General features: G+C 38.0%; 1 protein-coding gene across 1 annotated transcript in view; it reads right to left on the bottom strand.

Annotated features, from left to right (window-relative positions):
* The window catches only part of LOC132487438 (OTU domain-containing protein 7A-like), a 170,200-nt gene extending 151,742 nt beyond the window's left edge, over nucleotides 1–18,458 (bottom strand). The window contains exons 1-2 of the mRNA XM_060095115.1: nucleotides 18,427–18,458; nucleotides 16,721–16,875 (exon numbers count right to left, since the gene is read on the bottom strand). Coding sequence (XP_059951098.1) covers nucleotides 16,721–16,871 — 151 coding nt within the window. The 5' untranslated portion in view covers nucleotides 16,872–16,875; nucleotides 18,427–18,458. The remainder of the gene's footprint in view (nucleotides 1–16,720; nucleotides 16,876–18,426) is intronic.
* Nucleotides 18,459–18,923: the final 465 nt, after the last annotated feature.

The raw sequence follows: 18,923 nt of genomic DNA, 5'->3' as shown, positions 1-18,923 counted from the left end.
TACTTTAGAACACATAAGCCTAACAGACATATACAGAACATCCCATCCAACAACAACAGATCACACATTCTTCTCAAGTGCACGTGGAACATTCTCCAGGACAGATCGTATGTTAGGCTACAAAACAAGTCTTAAAAAATTCAAAAAGACTGAAATTATGCTACGTATCATTTGTGACCACATTGGTATGAAACTAGAAATCAATTACAAGAAAACTGGAAAATTCACAAATATGTGGAGATTAAAAAACATGTTCCTGAACAACCAATGAGTCAAAGAAGAAATCAAAAGAGAAATACAAAAAATCTTGAAACAAGTGAAAATGGAAACACAACACACCAAAACTTAAGATTTGCTGTAAAAGCAGTTCTATGAGGGACCTTTTTAACGATAAGTGCTTAAATTAAGAAAAAAGAAAGATCTCAATTAAATAACCTAACTCTACACCTCAAGGAACTAGAAAAGGACTAAAAGTAAGTCCATAGTAGAAGGAAAGAAATAACAAATATCAGAGTGGAAATAAATATAATAGAAACCAGAAAAACAATAGAAAAAGATAAATGTAATTTAGAGCTGTTTTTAAAAAAGATAAACAAAACAGAGAAATCTTTAGCTAGACGTAAGAAAGAGATGACTCAAATAAATAAAATTATAAGTTAAAGAGGACACATTACAACTGAGACCACAGAAATTCAAAGGATCATAAGAGGCTGCTATGAACAATTATATGCCAACAAATTGGACAACCTAGAAGAAATGGAAAAATTCCTAGAAACATAAAACTTATCAAGACTCAATCATGAAGAAATAGAGAACCTGAACAGACTAATTACTAGTAAGGAGATTGAATCAGTAATCAAAAACCTCTCAACAAAGAAAAGTCCAGGACTAGATGGCCTCACTCATGAATTCTAGCAAACATGTAAAGCAGAACTAATGCCAATCCTTCTCAAACTCTTCCAAAAAAACAGAAGAGGAAGGAACACTTTCAAAATCCTTTTATCAGGCCAGCATTACCCTGATACCAAAGCCAGACAAGGATATTACAAGAAAAGAATATTTTTGACCAATATCCCTGATAAACATAGATGCAAAATTCCTCAACAAAATATTAGAAAATTGAATTCAATAATACATTAAAAGGATCATACACCATGATCAAGTGGGATTTATTCCAGGGATGCAAAGATGTTTCAACACCCACAAGTCAATCAATGTGATACATCACATTGATGCAATGGAGAATAAATATCATAACATGGATATCTATATCACCAATGGATCAGCTCAATAGATGCAGAAAAAGCATTTGACAGAATTTAACTTCATTTCATGATACAAACTCTCAACAAAATGGGTATAAAGGAAACATACCTCAACATAATAAAGGCCATATAGGGCAAGCCCACAGCTAACATCATACTCAATGGTGAAAAGCTGAAAGATTTTCCTCTAAGATCAGGAACAAGACAAGGATGCCCACTTTCACCACTTTTATTCTGCATAGTACTGGATGTCCTAGCAAGGGCAATTAGACAAGAAAGAGAAATAAAAGGCATCAAAATCAGAAGGAAGAAGCAAAATTGTCTCTATTTGCAGATTACGTGATCTTACATATAAAAAATATTATATTTATAAAGACTGCACCAAAATGCTGTTGGACCTAATAAACAAATTCAGTAAATTTTCAGGATACAAAATTAATATACAAAATCATTGGCATTTCTATACACCAACAACAAATCATCAGAAAGGAAAATTACAATAGCATTTATTTAGGAATAAATTTAACCACAGAAGTGAAAGATCTGTACACTTAAAACTATAAGACTTTGATGAAAGAAACTGAAGAAGACACAAATAAATGGAAAGACATTCCATTAAGTTGGGAGAATTAATATTGTTAAAATGTCTATACTACCCAAAGCCATTTATAGATTCAATGCCATCCCTATCAAAATTACAAAGGTATTTTCTACAGAAGTAGAAAAAAATCCTAAAATGTGTATGGAATCACAAAAGACCCTGAATAGCCAAAGCAACCCTGAGAAAGAACAAAGCTAGAGGCATCCCACTTTCTGATTTCAAACTATATTACAAAGCGACAGCAGTATGGTGCTGGCATAAATGCATACACATAGGTCAGTGGAACAGAATAGAGAGCCCAGAACTAAATCCGCATGTATAAGGTCAACTAATTTCAACAAGAGTACTGAGAATACACAATGGGGAAAGAATAGTTTCTTCAATAAATAGTGTTGGGAAAACTGGACTGCCACATGCAAAAGTATGAAACTGGACCACTATCTTACACCATATACAAAAATCAACCAGAATGGCTTAAAGAGTGGAACCTAAGACCCAAAGACCTCTCAGAAGAAAATTAGAGAGTTGGCTCTTTGACATTTTTCTTGGCAACGATTTTTAGATTTGGTGTGAAAATAAAAAATAAACAAGTGGGACTACATCAAACTAAAAAACATTTGCACAGCAAAGGAAACCATCAGCAAAATAAAAAAGCAACCTATGGAATGGGAGAAAATATTTGTAAACCGCATATCTGATAAGGAATTAATATTCAAAATATACAAAGAACTCCTATAACTCAGGAGCAAATCCCCCAAATAATCCAATTAAAAAATGTGCAAAGGGCCTGAATAGACATTTTTCCAAAGAAGACATACAAATGGCCAACAAATATACGAAAAGGTGCTTGACATCACTAACCATCAGGGAAATGCAAATCAAAATCATGATGAGCTATCACCTCACACCTGTTAGGATGTCTATTTTAAAAAAGGCAAGAGATAACAAATGCTGGCAAGGATATGGAAAAAAGAGAACGCTTGTGAGCTGTTGGTGGGAATGTAAATTAGTATAGTCACTATGGAAAACAGTATGGAGGTTCCTCAAAAAATTAAAAATTGAACTACCATATCCGGCAGTTCAATGGGATCCGGCAATCCCATTCCTGAGTATTTATCCTATGGAGACAAAATCATTATCTCCAAGAGACACCTGTACTCCCGTGTTCATTGCAGCATTATTCACAATAGCCAAGATATGGAAACAACATAAATGTCCACTGATGGATGAAAGGATAAAGAAAATATATATACACAATAGAATATTATTCAGCCTTAAAAATTGAGGAAATCCTGTCATTTGCAACAGCATGGATGAACCTGGAGGGCATTATGCTAAGTGATATAAGCCAGACAAAGACAAATAATGTATGATCTCACTTATATGTGGAATCTTAAAAAAAAATTTTGAACTCATAGAAACGGAAAGTAGAGAAGTGGTTTTCAGGGGTTGGGAGGTGGGGGAAATGGGGAGAGGTAGGTAAAAGGGTACAAACTTTCTGTTATAAGATGAAAAAGGTCTGAGGGGTTAATGTATTATGTGGTTCCTATAGTTGGTAACACTGTATTGTATAACTGAAATTTGCTAACAGGGTAGAGCTTAAATTTTCTTACAAAAAAAAGGAAAAAAGGCAAACTGTTGATGGATGTGTTAATTAACTTGGTAAGGAAATCCTTTCACAGTGTATACATATATCAAATTATCATGTGTGCACTTTAAATATCTTGCAATTTTATTTTTCAATTAGATCTCAATAAAGCTGGAAAAAAAACTTTGCCTAACCTAAGGCCATTAAGATTTTCTCCTATGCGTTTTTCTAAAATATTTTTGAGTTTTAGGTGTTACATTTAGGTCTATCATCCATTTTGAGGTAATTTTTGTATATGTGTGAGGTATAGCTCAAAGTGGGGTTTTTTTGTACATGAATATCCAATTATTTCACCGTCATTTATTGAAAAGATTATTTTTTCTGCACTGAATTGCCTTCATTTCTTTACTGGATTTCAGGAGTCAATATATATGAGCTATTTCTTGACTTACCAATGTTTCATTGATCTCATTGATCTATTTCTCTATCTTTATACCAATTCCACACTCTTTTGATTATGGACCTTCAAAATGATTCTTAATAACAGATATTGTTAGCCTGCAACTTTGCTCTAATTTTTCAAAGGTCTTTTGTTTATTCTAGGTTTTTGCATTTCTCTTTGAATATTAAAGTAGCTTGTCAATTTTTACAAGAAAATGCCTGCTGAGATTTTGACTGGAATTGTGTTGCACTTAAAGATCAATTTGGGGAGAATGACATCTCAACAATATTGAGATGTCATGGATGTGCAACATCTCTCCTTTCATTTAGGTCTTTAATTCTCTAAGCAAGGTATGGTAGTTTCAGTGTATAGGTCTTACACACTGTTGTCAGATTTATCCCTAGTATTTCATATCTTTTGATGCTATTGAAAAAGTTATATTTTGAAATTTCAATTTCCATTATTCATTGCAGATATACAGAAATGGAATTGACATCTGCATATTAATCTTGTATCCTGTAACACTGCTGAACTCACTTACTAGTTCCAATAACTTTTTGTAAATTCCACTGGATCTTATACATAGGTCATTATGCCTTCTGTGACTAGAGATAGCTTACTCTTCCTTTTCAATCTGGATGGTTTTTGAAATTATATTTTCTTGCTTGACTACACTGGCTAGAATCTCCAGGGAAATGTTGTATATAGTGGTGAGGGTTGGCATCCTTGTCTTGTTCCTGGTCTTAGTGCGAAAGCATTCTTTCTTTTACCAGTAAGTATTTTGGTAGCTGTAGGGCTTGTTGTTTGATTATTTGTTTGTTTTGTAAATTCTCTACATTAGATTGAGAAAGTACCCTTCTATTCCTAGTTTTCTGAGAGTTTTATTTTTTAAATCAGGAATGAATGTTGGATTTTGTCAGACTCTTTACATTCCTATTGAGGTGATCATATAGTTTTCTGTGTTTTGGTTTGTCAATATGGTAAATTACATTGATTTTTGAATGTTAGTTCTGCTTTCTTGGGATAAAACCCACTTGGTCATGATGTATTATACTTTTTATATACTACTGAACAATTTGCTAAAAATTTGTTTAGAGTTTTCATATTGATCTTCATGAGGAACATCTGCTCTGGACCGCTTGGTTTTGTATTAGGTACTATGGCCTCATAGCATGGATTGGGAAGTATAGCTCTTCCTTGATTTTCTGGAAGAGTTTGTGTAAAACTGCTATAATTTCTTCTATGTGTGGTAGAATTTACCAGTGAAGTGTCTGTGCCTGCAGTTTTCTTTGAGTGAAGGCTTTTAACTCCAACTTAAATCACTTTAAGAGATAGAGAGATATCCAGGTTATTTACTTTTTCTTGCATCGGCTTTGGTAGTTTGCACCTTTCAAGGAATTTGAAAATTTAATCTAAGTTGTTATAATTATTAATATAAACTTGTCCATAATATTCCCTTATAATACTTTTAGTGTCTATACAATCTGTACTAAGGTAATTTCTCATTCTTTATATTGTTAATTTATCTTCTTTTTCCCTGATTATCTGGCTAGAGGTTTATCAGTTTTATTGATCTCAATGAATTTACTCTTGAGTTCATTGAGCTATTATTTTTCTCTGTTCTGTTTCATTACTTCTATTCTGATATTTATTGTTTCATTGCTTCTGCTTACTTTGGGTTTAATTTACTCTTCTTTTTCTAGTTTTTAAGGTGGAAACTGAGGTCATTGATTTGAGGACTTTCTTTTTTTCTAACAAGGTTAGTGATAGAAATTTCCCCTACGTACTGCTCATTTCTTCAGTTATTTTTTTCTGTCCCTCATGCCCCTCTTCAGGAATTTCAATTACACATATTTTAGGTTGACTGCACTTCTTCCACAACTCACTGACATGTTTTAAATTTCTTTAATTTTATTTTCTCTGTCTCATTTTGGATAGTTTCTATTGTTATGCCTCTATGTTTATTAATCTTTGTTTTTCTGTAATATTCAATCTGTTCTTAATCCCATTGAGTTAATTTTTAAACTCATGTAGTTTTCATATCTGGAAGTTTGATGTGGGTCTTTAAAAATATCTTCTACATCTTTACTTAAATTTTTGAACATACAGAATACAATTTACTCAACTCTGCTGTTTTTACAACTTTTAATAACTCTTAATGTCCTTGTCTGGTAATACTACCATCTATGTCAGTTCTAGGTTGGTTTTGATTGAATAATTTCTCCTCATTATGGGTCATACTTTCCCACATCTTTGTATTCCTGCTAACTTTTGATTGGATGACAGACAATGTGAATTTTATATTGTTTGGTGCTGGACGAGTTTATATTCCAATAACTATTACTCAGCTGTGTTCTGGAATGTAGTTACATTTCTTGGAAACAATTTAATCCTTTTGGGTCTTGCTTCTATGGTTTGTTAGGTGTGACCAGGGCAGTTTTTATTCCAGGGTTAATTATTTGACATCTGAGGCAACACCCTTCTAGAAATCACACTCGGTGCTTTTCCTATTTGATGGGTGGGCACAAACACTGTACTTAGCTCTGTGCTGCTGGTGGGCACTGTTCCCTCTAATCTTAGTTGGTTCTTTCCCCAACTGCACATAACTTCCTTACACACATGCCAAGTAGCAGAGGCAAACCCTTGGTGCATCGCTGGCGTTCTCCCTGTGCATCTCTCTCCTCTCTGTGCTCTGATCTCCTTCACTCCCTGACTCTCAGCTCTGACTCCTCATGACAGGCAGTCTGCTGGGCTCCATCTCGGATTCTTCTCTCCACACCACATCCTGGAAACACTCACAAGGCCATGGGCTCGGCAACCACAGGACTATCCTTGTATGTTACCCATCTTTCAGGGATCACTGTCCTTCACTGTCTAAAGTTCTGTGGCTTGATTCTTACACACTGCTCTCATCTCTTTTCTCAAGCATGAGGGTAAACCCATTTCCTAATGCTCCATTTTGGCTGGAAGCAAAAGTTCCTGATGCTGTTTTTAAACTATTGTTATGGAAAGTTGTATAAGCATCCAGAAATATACAGAAGATTATTATGAACCCATGTGCATCCATCACCCAGTTTTAATAAATAACCAGCTCATGGCTAATCTTGTTTCATTTCTAATCTCACCCATTCCCCCACCTCCCAAATCTCAGAGTGATATCATTTCATCCATCAATATTTCAGTGTGTGTATATTTCTTAGCATAACCTCAGTAACAATATCACACCTAAAACTGACAATAATCCTTTAATATCATCAGGTATTGAGCAGTGAGCTGCTTGACTAGGGGGCAGGAAGAGGCTGGGAGAGTGGCAGTGAGGACACTTGGAGGGGGTTAAAGGGGCACAGATCCTACTAACTGCATCACATATTCCATTAAGAAGTCCACCCACAAGCTGCTGGGGATGCCTCTTCAATGAAATTCCATTTAGTCTGCGTTACTGAGTACATGGGGCTAGGAGCCCTGGAGGAACATGCCTATCAGGGGAGCAAGGTAGAAGAACACAAAAAGGTGGGTAGCTCAGGTGGAGACATCCTCCAGAAAGACTGCAATGGATGTGGTTGGCTTTCCAGAGAGGAAGCATTTAATTTCAAGCAGCCAGTGATGGTACCTGGGGTTACAATCTTCCCTAAGGGAAAGGAAACAAGGGATCTCCTTAATTGATGAGCGTGCCAGAACGGAACTACCACACATAGTCCTAATGGTCTCAGTTTGTTTTCACAAGTATTTAAATACACTCACCCGTCTAAGGAGAAAATGTTTCCTCCTGAATGGGACCATGCCAGAGGAGGTGTCTTGGAAATTGGATCCTGGAGAGGACTTTTTTTTTTTGGTTATTTCAAATATGACTAATCTAACGGCAGAGCTGCCCCCACTGGGGACAGGACAGTAGGGGGAGGAACCTGTGGTTTCATTTCAGTAATCATTTCTAGATTCAAAAGTAATCCTGGATCTGGCCAGAGGCCATCAGACCTTCTCTAATTCCCACTCAGGATTTACAGTCACCAGGCTGCTTTTTTCTTCCCACTCAGGGACGTGGGACTTGCACACGGCAGCCCTCTAATCATGCAAATTTGAAAAAAGTTAGAGCAGTGAATTCTCCTGGTAAATCAGGTGACGTGTGTTCAAGACTGGGTTTCAGATCTAGCTTGACTGCAGAGAAAGGATGCTCTGGGTAAATACATGTGGTGAGTCTGGCCTTGGGAAACTTTTATTTCTCACTGTAATTAAAAGTGTGACCATTCTGGAGCCCACTTTGGTTTCCTGGGTGTTTAATAAGTTAGTGTGGCTCCTGGAGCCAAAGCATCCTGGGTCAGCCACGGCGACTGGCCAGGCTCCAGGCAGAGGGCCTTTGGGCTCCTCCCACCTGTGAAATGCTCCATGGCAGCCTTGTGGGTTTGCTGTGGGTGGATGACCAGCTGTCAGGCTAAGGAGAGACTTCTGCTAAACACATAATCCTCTGAGTTGCCTCCATCTCTCCCCCATTTCTTGGATGTATGCTTTGGAGCATTACTGCATTTATCCAAGCCAGCAGCTGCTGTCCCTGTATCATAGGAACATTTTCAAAGGCCAAACGTAAAGGTTAATGGAATTACCTGTCAATATGACTGGCAGGTGATTGGGAGTTGCCTCTCCATAGGAGCTGGACCACCATTTGCAAATTTCCAAACTAAATATACTTCAAACCCAAGGAACCCAGTATTGGAAAAGGGTATATTTCCTCATAAACAACTTTAGAAACTTTGGTTATCAAATTACTAACTCAACTGGTAAACATACATGCATTTTAAAATACGTGGACAGCTTCCCTACGTGCATATATATTTTTGAGAATACAATTTAACTCACTTGTCACCATTGTCCTTAATTTTGAAAATTCCACAAAGATTCTGAAAAATTAGACTAGGGACATATGAGATGTTAATTTCCAGTTAATGTTTTTTCTAAATGCAACCTGGCTTCTTTGCTCAAGGATATTTTGCCCCCATGGATAGCAACATAAATGAGGCATGGAAATAATATCTTGATAAAGCTTCAAGGCCTGAAATTCACAGTTATTGTAAAAGTGTGAGAGTTGCTTTCTCTTTAAGTAGGGAAGTGACACTTTAAGAACTCATGTGTTTGGCCTCCCACTCGAAAATCTTTTTAACCAGCTTTTAATATATGTCAAGTGGCCAGACAGCACCTGGCACATGAATGTTAGCTATTAATTCTAGTTTTTGAATAGTCTTTGTGGTCTCTTGAAGTGGTATTTTATTTGAAAAGTTAATTAGTCACATCATAAAATGGGTTACTCAAACATTCCTCCAGTGATTCATTAAAATTCTTCCGAATGGACATAGCATACGAAATGCTGCTATACTCTACAAGGACACAGTGGGTACAGAAATCAATGGTAGGTGATCCGGTTTTGCAGAGAAAAACCTGGTATTTAGTGTCACAAGTGGATTCACGTGTGGTTCTATGTCCTGACTGTGTAACTTCAAGGAATTTTCTTGGCCTCGGTTTTCTTGCCTATACAATGGGAAAGCTAAGACTTTGTTAATGTGTTGCATGTGTCTGATATAGAACAATGCCCCATAAATGCTAACTACTGTCATCAATGTTACTGCCCTTGTTTTTAAGAACTTCTTTTTCTTTATATTTTATATATCCCTTTAATTTAATCAGGAAAACTCCCTTTAGATTGGTTCCATTATTATCTTTTTTAAAAAACTGAAGTATAGTTAATTTACAATGTTGTGTTAATTTCAAATGTATAGCAAAGTGATTCAGTTATACATACATACACACATATATATGTATATATGTATTTTTTCTGTTTCAGATTATTTTCCAAAGAACTTCTAATTTAATGAGGAAAAAAAGTATGTGATCAATTATCAAATAAGACACAACCAAATATCTGTTGTAATAGAAGTCTACAAAGTTCTGAGGAAGGGCAAGGAATGACCAACTCATTCCAACTCTTCCTAGAAACTGCTTTCCCGGGTAGCCACTCTCTCATACCTCAAATCTTTGTTCAGATTCCATTTGTTTTAGTGAGGCCCTCTCTGACAACCCTAACTTAAAATTGCACCCATACCCACACCCAATACCTGCTCCCCTTATACGGGTTTCTCCATGGCATTAACCACTAAAATATCATCTAACTCATTTATGCTGTTTATTGTTTGTCTCCATGCACATGAGGATTTCCATCTGGTTGCTTGTTCCTGGTTCCCAGCAGCCAGATCACACTATTGAGGGGCTAGCATGTGCCAATGGTGGGGGGACAAAATGGGCAAAACCTGGAATGGTCCCTGCTGTCATGGAGCTTGTGGTCTAACTTGGAAGAGGAGCAGAATAAAGAGTGAGACAGAGTGTGTGTGGGGGGAGTGGGCAGCACTAGACATGAGCTTAAACACAAGCACAGAGGTGGATGGTGTGTCTGGGGAGAAGGATTGTGAAGGGATGCAGTGGGAGATGAGGTAGAAGGGATGGAGCAGGGCTGGATGCTGAAGGGACTTGAGTGGCTTGTGAAGGAGTTTATTCTGCAGGTAGCGGGGATATCAGAGGAATCTGGGAAACAAAGTCACCCAACCTGACCTTTGTTTCAGAAGGACCACTTGACCAACTGGCAAAGGGAAGCCCCAGCCAGGTAAGGACACACCCTTCCACCCAGAGGCTGATTGTTGTTCACTTCCTCTGCCTTTGTCTCTGCTTATCCCGTTGTCCCTATCCTGCCTTTTTTGCCAGATTTCTATCAGCCTCTGCTACTCTTTCTTCTCATTGGCCTTCCTCTGCTGTACTGTGATTCCCATCACTGTGTGTTTTTAACTTTTTATTAAAAAAAATAAATTAATTAAAAACACAATTTTTTTTACTTTACTCTTTTTAGAAATTGAAGTATAGTTGATTTACAATGTTGTGTTAGTTTCAGATGTATAGCAAAGTGATTCAGTTATACATACACACACACACATGTATGTGTAGGTATATATACATTTTTTCAGACTCTTTTCCCTTATAGGTTATTACAAAATGTTGAGTATAGTTCCCTGTACTATACAGTAGGTCCTTGTTGGTTATCTGTTTTATGTATAGTAGTGTGTATCTGTTAATCCCAAACTCCTAATTTATCCCCTCCCACCTTTCCCCTTTGGTAACTGTAAGTTTGTTTTCCATGTCTGCAGGTCTTTTTCTGTTTTGTAAATAAGTTCATCTGTATCATTTTTTAAGATTCCACATGTAAGTGATATCATATGATATTTGTCTTTCTCTGTCTGGCTTACTTCACTCAGTATGATAATCTCTAGGTCCATCCATGTTGCTGCAAATGGCATTATTTCATTCTTTTTTATATGAATAATTGAGTAGTATTCTATTGTGTATATATATATACCACATCTTCTTTATCTGTTCATCTGTCGATGGACATTTATGTTGCTTCCATAAAAACACACAAATAGTTTAAAAAACACTACAGAGAGGGTCCATGTACCTTTCACCCAGCTTCTGCCATTACTGAAATTTTTTTACCCTTAGAAAGATCTGAGACCTCACAATGAAAATAGTTTGTTCTTTGAAACACTGACTTTTAGAAAAATCTTGACCCAAATAACTTTGACAATTTAAAGAACCCACCATACGTAGGTAACCATGGCCTTCCCACTTGTAAAAACAAGACAGGTTCCAAGGTATATGAAGGAAGGACACCCCACTGCGTCTCTCCTACTGAAAGCAGCTATTCACCTGCTACTATTACTTCATTATTACTTCACCTATTACTTCATTATTCAGAGAAGTAACGAGAGCAGGCAGACTGAGGAAGAAGACCACAGAACTGGTGGTGAGTTTATCACTTTTTATTTCCAGTCTCTCTGATGTGAACTCAGTGCAGCCCAGAACTCAGAAGTGGGCATTGGGTCCAAGAGGAGACCTCTCTTCTGGCTCAAAAAGCAGGAGGGGGATCTAAAATGTTCAGAGAGAGTGTAGAAGCCCCTTATTTATCTTTTTTTTTCTTAAATTTTTTTCCTCAGTTCTCTTGTGCCCCAGACCTCAAGCAATCCTGTGGCAGCAATGGGAGATGGCAGGAAATCAGAACAGGAAGGCAGAGAACCTTCCTCTCTAATCAGAGGAGCTGTGTATCCCAGCGGGTGTGGTGAGCCCCACTGCTGTTGCTCTCTCTCTGGCCTCTGCTCAGCTCTGAGATGGGTGCAGTCAAATCAAGTGTGCAGGAGTGCGGGGCAAACACAGCCTCAGGGTGCTGGCTGAAGGGCTGGAGAGCAGAGTCCCAGGGAGGCAGAACTATCGAGGCAATTATGATAAGGCAGGAGCTTGGGAAAGCAACCCCTTAAAGTTGTTTATGAACTCTTGGGCTTACCCCTGAACTGCACATGTATGGATCTGAGCCTAAATAGACTCCAGAGACTTGGAGCAGTAAAATATGGGACAGACGACTTGCCTAAGTCCCAGACTGGCCAGTAGGTGGTACATACACCAGACAGATCCAACAGCACTTCTCAAAGACTTGAAGTCGAAACCACGATCCACAGAAGTCTTGGGGAAATGAGGACTTGTGGTCTGAACCCTACTGGGTTAATTACTTCCTAAAACAAAAATAACAATATCTGCCATAAGATTTAAAAAACAACCAAAGTCTCAAAACATAATATTCAAAATATCTAGGATACAATAGAAATTTACTCACTATACCAAAAAACCCAGGGAAATCTCAATAGCAATGCTGGGATGCCATAGATATTGAAATTATCTGACCAAGACTTTAAAGCAGTTATTATATCTTCTAACCAGTAAGAGAGAGCAAACACTCTTGAAAAATACAGAAAGTCTCAGCAAAGAAACAGAAGATATAAAGAAGAATCAAGTGGAAATGTTAGAAATGAAAAAATTCAACACCTAAAATAAAAAGTCATTGGATGGGCTCAGTAACAGAATGGAGATGACAGGGGATTCAGTAATTTTATAAGGAGATCAACAGAAGTTATCCAATCTGAGAAATTGACAGAGAAATGATTGGAAAACAAATTGAGTAGAATTGTAGGGACCTGTAAGACAATAACAAAAGGTCTAACCTTTATATCATCCAAGTCCCATTAAGAGAGGAGAAAAATGTGCAGCAGAAAAAATCTTTAAAGAAATAATGGCTGAAAGGCTGGTTTACTATTAGAAGGTAATCAATGCAATACATTATATTAGCAGTTTAAAGAATAGAAACAACTCAATCATATCAGCTGATATAGAAGATGCATTTGGAAAAAACAACTATTCATGATAAAACTTTCAGCAAACTAGGAACAGAAAGGTATTTCCTTCACCTGACAAAGAACATCAACAAAAACCCATTCTATATAAAGCTGAAAGACAGAAAGCTTTCCCTCTAAGATCAAGAACAAGGCAAGGATGTTCCCTTTCACCACTCTTATTCAACCTTTTACTGGAAGTCTTAGCCAGTGCAATAAACAGGAATAAGTGAAGAATAAGAGTAAGGTAAGAAAAATAAATAAAAGGCATACATTGGAAAGGAAACAACATAATTGTTTACATAGAAAATTTCAAGGAATATACACACAGACACACACTCTTGAACAAATAATTGAGTTTAGTAAGATTGCAGGATATGAGGACAACATGGAAAAATCAATTGCATGTTGATTATAAATGAGCAATGAACAACTAGAAACCGAACTTAAAAAAAATACCATCTACAGAAGTTCAATTCCTCCCTAGATATATATCTTACAAAATATGTACAGGATCTGATATGCTAAAAACTACAAAATGTTCATGAAATCACTCAAATAAGGCCTAAATAAATGGAAAATATAGCTACACTGACTTCATGGGTTGGAAGACATAACATAGTTAGCATTGATTTACAGATTTAACATAATTCCAATAAAAATTCCAGCAGGAAACTTTATAGATAGAGGTAACCCAATCTTCAAGTTTATATGGAGAGGCAAAAAAATAGGATACTTGAAACACTTTTGAAAAAGAAGAATAAAATTGGAAGAATCATGCTGATTTTAAGACTCACTACAAAGCTATGGTAATCAAGACGGTGCAGTATTGGCAAAGGAATGGACATATCGATGAGTGGAACTGAACCAGCATCAATAAATACTTTCCTACAAATACTCTCAGTTGGTTTGTGACAAATGTGCAAAGGCAATTCAGAGGACGAAGGATAAGCTTTTCAAAAAATGGTTTGAACAACTGGTCATCTATATGCACAAAAATGAACCTTACCCTAAATCTCACATGTTACACAAAAATCAACTCAAGATGAGTCAGAGATCTAAATGAAAACATAAAAGTATAAAACTTTTAAGAGTTCACACAGGAGGAAATCTTCATGACCTGGTTATGCAAAGGTTCTTAGACATGTCATCCAAAGCATGATCCATAAAAGAAAAAAAAATGATAAATTGGACTTCATCAAAATTAAAAACTTCTGCTCTGTCAAGGGCATTGCTAAGAGAGTGAAAAGTCAAGCACAGACTGGGAGAAAATATTTGCAAATCACGTATCTGACAAAGGATTTATACGCAGAATATATAATGAACCCTCAAAACTCAACTATAAAAAAAATAGCAACCTAATTTTGCTGAGAAATAGGAAAAAGGCTTGAACAGATATTTTGCCAGGGAAAATACACAGATGAAAAATTATAACATGAAAAAAATTCAGCATCATTAGTCACTAGGGAAATGATAACTAAGATGATGAGGAAATACCATTCTAAACCTACTACAATGGCTAAATTTTTTTTAAAAAAGCCAAGAGCTGGTGAGGATGTGGAGCAGCTGGCACTCTCACACGTTTCTGGTGGAAATGCAAAATGGTATTGCACTCTGGAAAACAGTTTGGCAATTTCTTTTAAAGTTAAACGAATACTTACCATGTGAACCAGCAATCCCTCCCCTGTGTTTACCCTAGAAAAATTAAAACTGTGCTCACAAAAGCCCTGTTCTCAAGTGTATCGCAGTTCTGGTCTAACTGTAAAAACTGGAAACAACTGAATGCCCCCTACAGGTGAATGGCTAAACAGTCCGCGGTCCATTCTCTACAAGGGGTACCACTCAGCAGAACAAAGGAACAAACTATGGATACGCACAACAGCTCAAATGAATCTCAAAATAATTATGCTGAGTGAAAGGAAGCCCGTTTAAAAAGATTAGGTTCTGCGTGACTGCATGTATATAAAGTTCTCGAAAGAGACAAAACCAAAGTGATAAAAAACAGAGGAGGGGTTGCCAGTGCCCACGGTTGGGGAAGGCACAGCGTTAAAGAGAGCAGGAGGGGTACTTCGGGGTGATGCAACAGTTCTGTGTTCTGAGAGTGGTCATAATAACACAAATCTATATACATGTTCAAATTCTTAGAACTGTACACAAAAAGTCATTTTCCTGTATTTTCCCTTAAAAAATAAAATTAAAGAAAAAAGGAAAGAGTTGACAACTCTTGCTTCCAATTGAAGCCTAACCAGATATCAGCAGCAAGGTCAGTACTAGTTGCAAAGAGGGCAACCACAGACAAGATCTTCTGCTACTGTCTGAGCATCTCTACACGCTGGTCACTCCACCTGAGCATTTACATCACAACTCCTAATGCTTACGATCACCCTGGAAAGTGGGTTAGGCTCATTGTATAGAAAAAAAAACTGAGGCCTAAGGGAAATGAAATAATTTGCCCTACATCTTGCAGCCAGTAAATGTTGAGTCTGGACTTGAGCCCAGCCCTTGTTGCCAATCTCACTGTAAACCTACTTCTCCATATGACTGCTCACTGAAATTAAGAAAAGCAGTGAAAGCTATCAGGGAGACATTAGAACAGCACTTTGATTCACATATATCACAAATATTTCCTAAGCATATTTTATTCTAAACCCCGAGTTTGTTTGAAATTCTGGGAGGTTCAGGGAAATTTAAAAACTACTCCCATTTTATCAGAATCCCCCAATAAGCGGCTAATTTTCAATAGGATTGAATAGTTACCTCCAGTCATACAAATCTACAGTAATTCATGTTTTTCCCTAAGTGAATGAAGGAATCATTGTGACTTAACACTACTTGACCAAGTATTTGCTAATTTCATAAGTAGGAATTTATACATATAAAGCAAAGAGCAACTGTTTAAAAATTTTCCCCTTTCACACACAGGACTCTCCTAAGAAGTTGTAATTGGTTCTTCCCACTTCTTCCCTTCACCCCACCACAAAAAAAAGAAATTTCAAAAATACACAAAGTAAATCCATTTTAGAGACTGAAACTAAACATTACTTTTTATTTCATTATGATTATAGCTGAATAACTATCTCAAAACATTCTAAATATGGACTATGCACATTTTTCATGTAGTGAATGATATCTACTCTAAAAGCTTGAGGATGAATTTGCCTTCTTGCTTGTGAATTATTTTCAACTATTTTATTGGCTATTAGGTGTTTTTTCACCAAAACCTTTGGCCTAAAATATTTTTGTCTCAGCTAAGACAAAGATAAGAAGCTAAGGTCTCCAATAAAAGTGTTTTATTGAATGTTCTCTAATTTCTGCTTTACTAAATATATTTTCTTTAAAAAATAGGTATTGGTAGATTTTGACTCAGTATGTGTAAGCTTTAATGCAAAGCAAAGCTTAGCTAATGCCTTCTGCTCTTTTACTGTAGAGAGTTGGGTGATCTATTCCATTCCCCAAAGAAAGACAAGAATAACAAAAGTAATTTCATCATCCACACCTTCCAAGTACCACCCTTGTCAGGTAAGAGAAACCTTCTTATCTTTTGTCACTGGGTTGGGGGGTGGGCTGGAGGAGGCCTACCTTCCAGCAGGTCTCTGGCCAGACCAGGTTCTGCCCCCGTGGACCGAACAAAGTCTGACAGGACTGCGTCCATATCAAGAGTCATAGGATCGTGTAGAAGGGCCGCCCAACACTCAGCCGAGGTGGGGTTTGGAAGCAGGCTAGAAACCATCCATCTGCAGGAGAGAACAGAGAGGCAAACATAATGGAGAGAAGACACCAGTTCTGCTTGCTGTGCCATATATTTGAGCCAATGTGGGATACTGCCTGATGGCCTGATGTGCGACAGTAAATAATAAAAGTCAGACTCAAATGCCATCCCTTTGTAGCTGCCACAGGTGAGAGGGGGCATTCCCAGCTCAGTGCTTCCTACTTTGCGTTCTGTCAATTTCAGTGACTACCGATTGAAAAGAAGATAGACTAGGTTGGTCTAGAAAAATTAAACACCTGATCTTAAGATTCATTTGGAGTCTCTAGATTTCTAATCCTCTTCCAAGTTATGCAGACATGTAACACTTCCACAAATGTAATTGTGTTGCCGCTATATCCCACCTACGCCTTTATCAATGACCCATCCCTGTGCCCACCTCAGCCCACCCCCTCACTTGGTTCTCAGGAAAGACTCCATGTCAATCCAGAGTCGACAGAAATACTACACTTGCTGAAGAGGATAAACCATTCGCCAACTTTCCGGGAGTTGTCATACTCACAACAATCCAACAAAATTCATAAAGCTCTCAGATTTCCTAGGCAGACTAATCCCAGTTAGGGGGATAAAACAGTGCCCTGCAGCTTGACCACAGGCCGACTGTGCCAGCCGGTTGCTGGGGGAAAATCAACCAGCACACAGCATGTGAGGGTGACTCCCACCAGTGAACCAAGGCCACCAGTGGTAACACAGTCATGCCTGATAAAGCACAAATGCACCCTCTGTCTCCATCAGTAAGGGGTTGGCAAATTATGGTCCACCACTTGACTTTGTGAATAAAGTTGTATTGGAACCAGCCATGCCCACTCATCGTACTGTCTGTGGTCACTTGTGTACGTGGCTGAGTCAAGCAATTAAAACAGAGGCCATAAGGCCCACAAAACCAAACATACTGGACTTCCCTGGAGGTCCAGTGGTTAACAATCTGCGCTTCCACTGCAGAGGGCATGGGTTTGATCCTTGGTCGGGAAACTAAGATCCAGCATGCCATGCAGTGTGGCCATAAATAAATAAATAAAATAAACAGATCAAATTAAAATAGAAAAACTAAACATATTTACTATTTGGACCTTCACAGAAAGTTTGCTGAGTAAAGATGATGGAAAATGTTATCCTAATGAGCATGTAATTAACTTTACATGTCGTGGGGTGAGTTTAAATTCCATGCTATTGATGCGTGTCCCGTTCCTTTTTCAAGATAAGTACTTGGATGGGCTCTGCTCAGAGGGCTAGGTCTGTGCCAACTGCTGCTGCTTCAGAGCCAGAAATGCTGGCCTAATCTCAGCCCCAGCTCTGCCCCTGTGATGAGCTGTGACATGCTGTGTAACTTCTCTGAGCCCACCTGAGTATTTGTAAGAGTTGGAGAAATAAGCTCATCGAAGGTGCCAGGATGGAGGAACGAGACAGTGGGGCCTGTGACCTCAGAGACATTCACTGTTACTACACCAGCTTGCACGTGGCTCTGACTGGGGTGTGATTTTTGAGTTGGTGTGGATCGAAAATAAGAAAATGCTTTGACCTAATGTATATGGTTCCAATTAGAAGATTGCTGTCTTCCTTCTCTCCATGTACTGGGGCCTCGGCCAGGAGAGCCTCTTCTTTGGTCACTGCCACCTGGGGGCAAAGCAGAAGATAAGAGCATGTTACTCTCCTGACAGTCAGCCAGAGGCTGAGGCTTTGCTTCGTGTCACAGGAGGTGCACCTGGGGCTCGGCTGACTGCCTGCATCAAGCCCGCTGCCTTCCTGGGCCCTACAGGCACCTGCTTACTGGGCGGCCATCATCTCCCATGTCTGGGGGCTTCTGCAAGGGGGGTGGTGTCTCAAATTTCTTCCTTGTAGCAAGTACTTATATTTCAGTGAGGATCCCTTTCCCATTATAGAGCTGTTTTTAACCTTTAATAGTAAGCACCCCATCAATACACTGAATCTTGAATGTTTTTATTGTTGTAACACATACGCATGAAATTGACCATTTTAACCATTTTAAGTGTGCAGTTCAGTGGTATTAAGCACATT

Source organism: Mesoplodon densirostris, chromosome 4 (assembly GCF_025265405.1).
Source record: "Mesoplodon densirostris isolate mMesDen1 chromosome 4, mMesDen1 primary haplotype, whole genome shotgun sequence".
Taxonomy (NCBI): domain Eukaryota; kingdom Metazoa; phylum Chordata; class Mammalia; order Artiodactyla; family Ziphiidae; genus Mesoplodon; species Mesoplodon densirostris.
The sequence above is the reverse complement of the archived record's forward strand: the minus strand, read 5'-3'. Positions and strand labels throughout refer to the sequence as shown.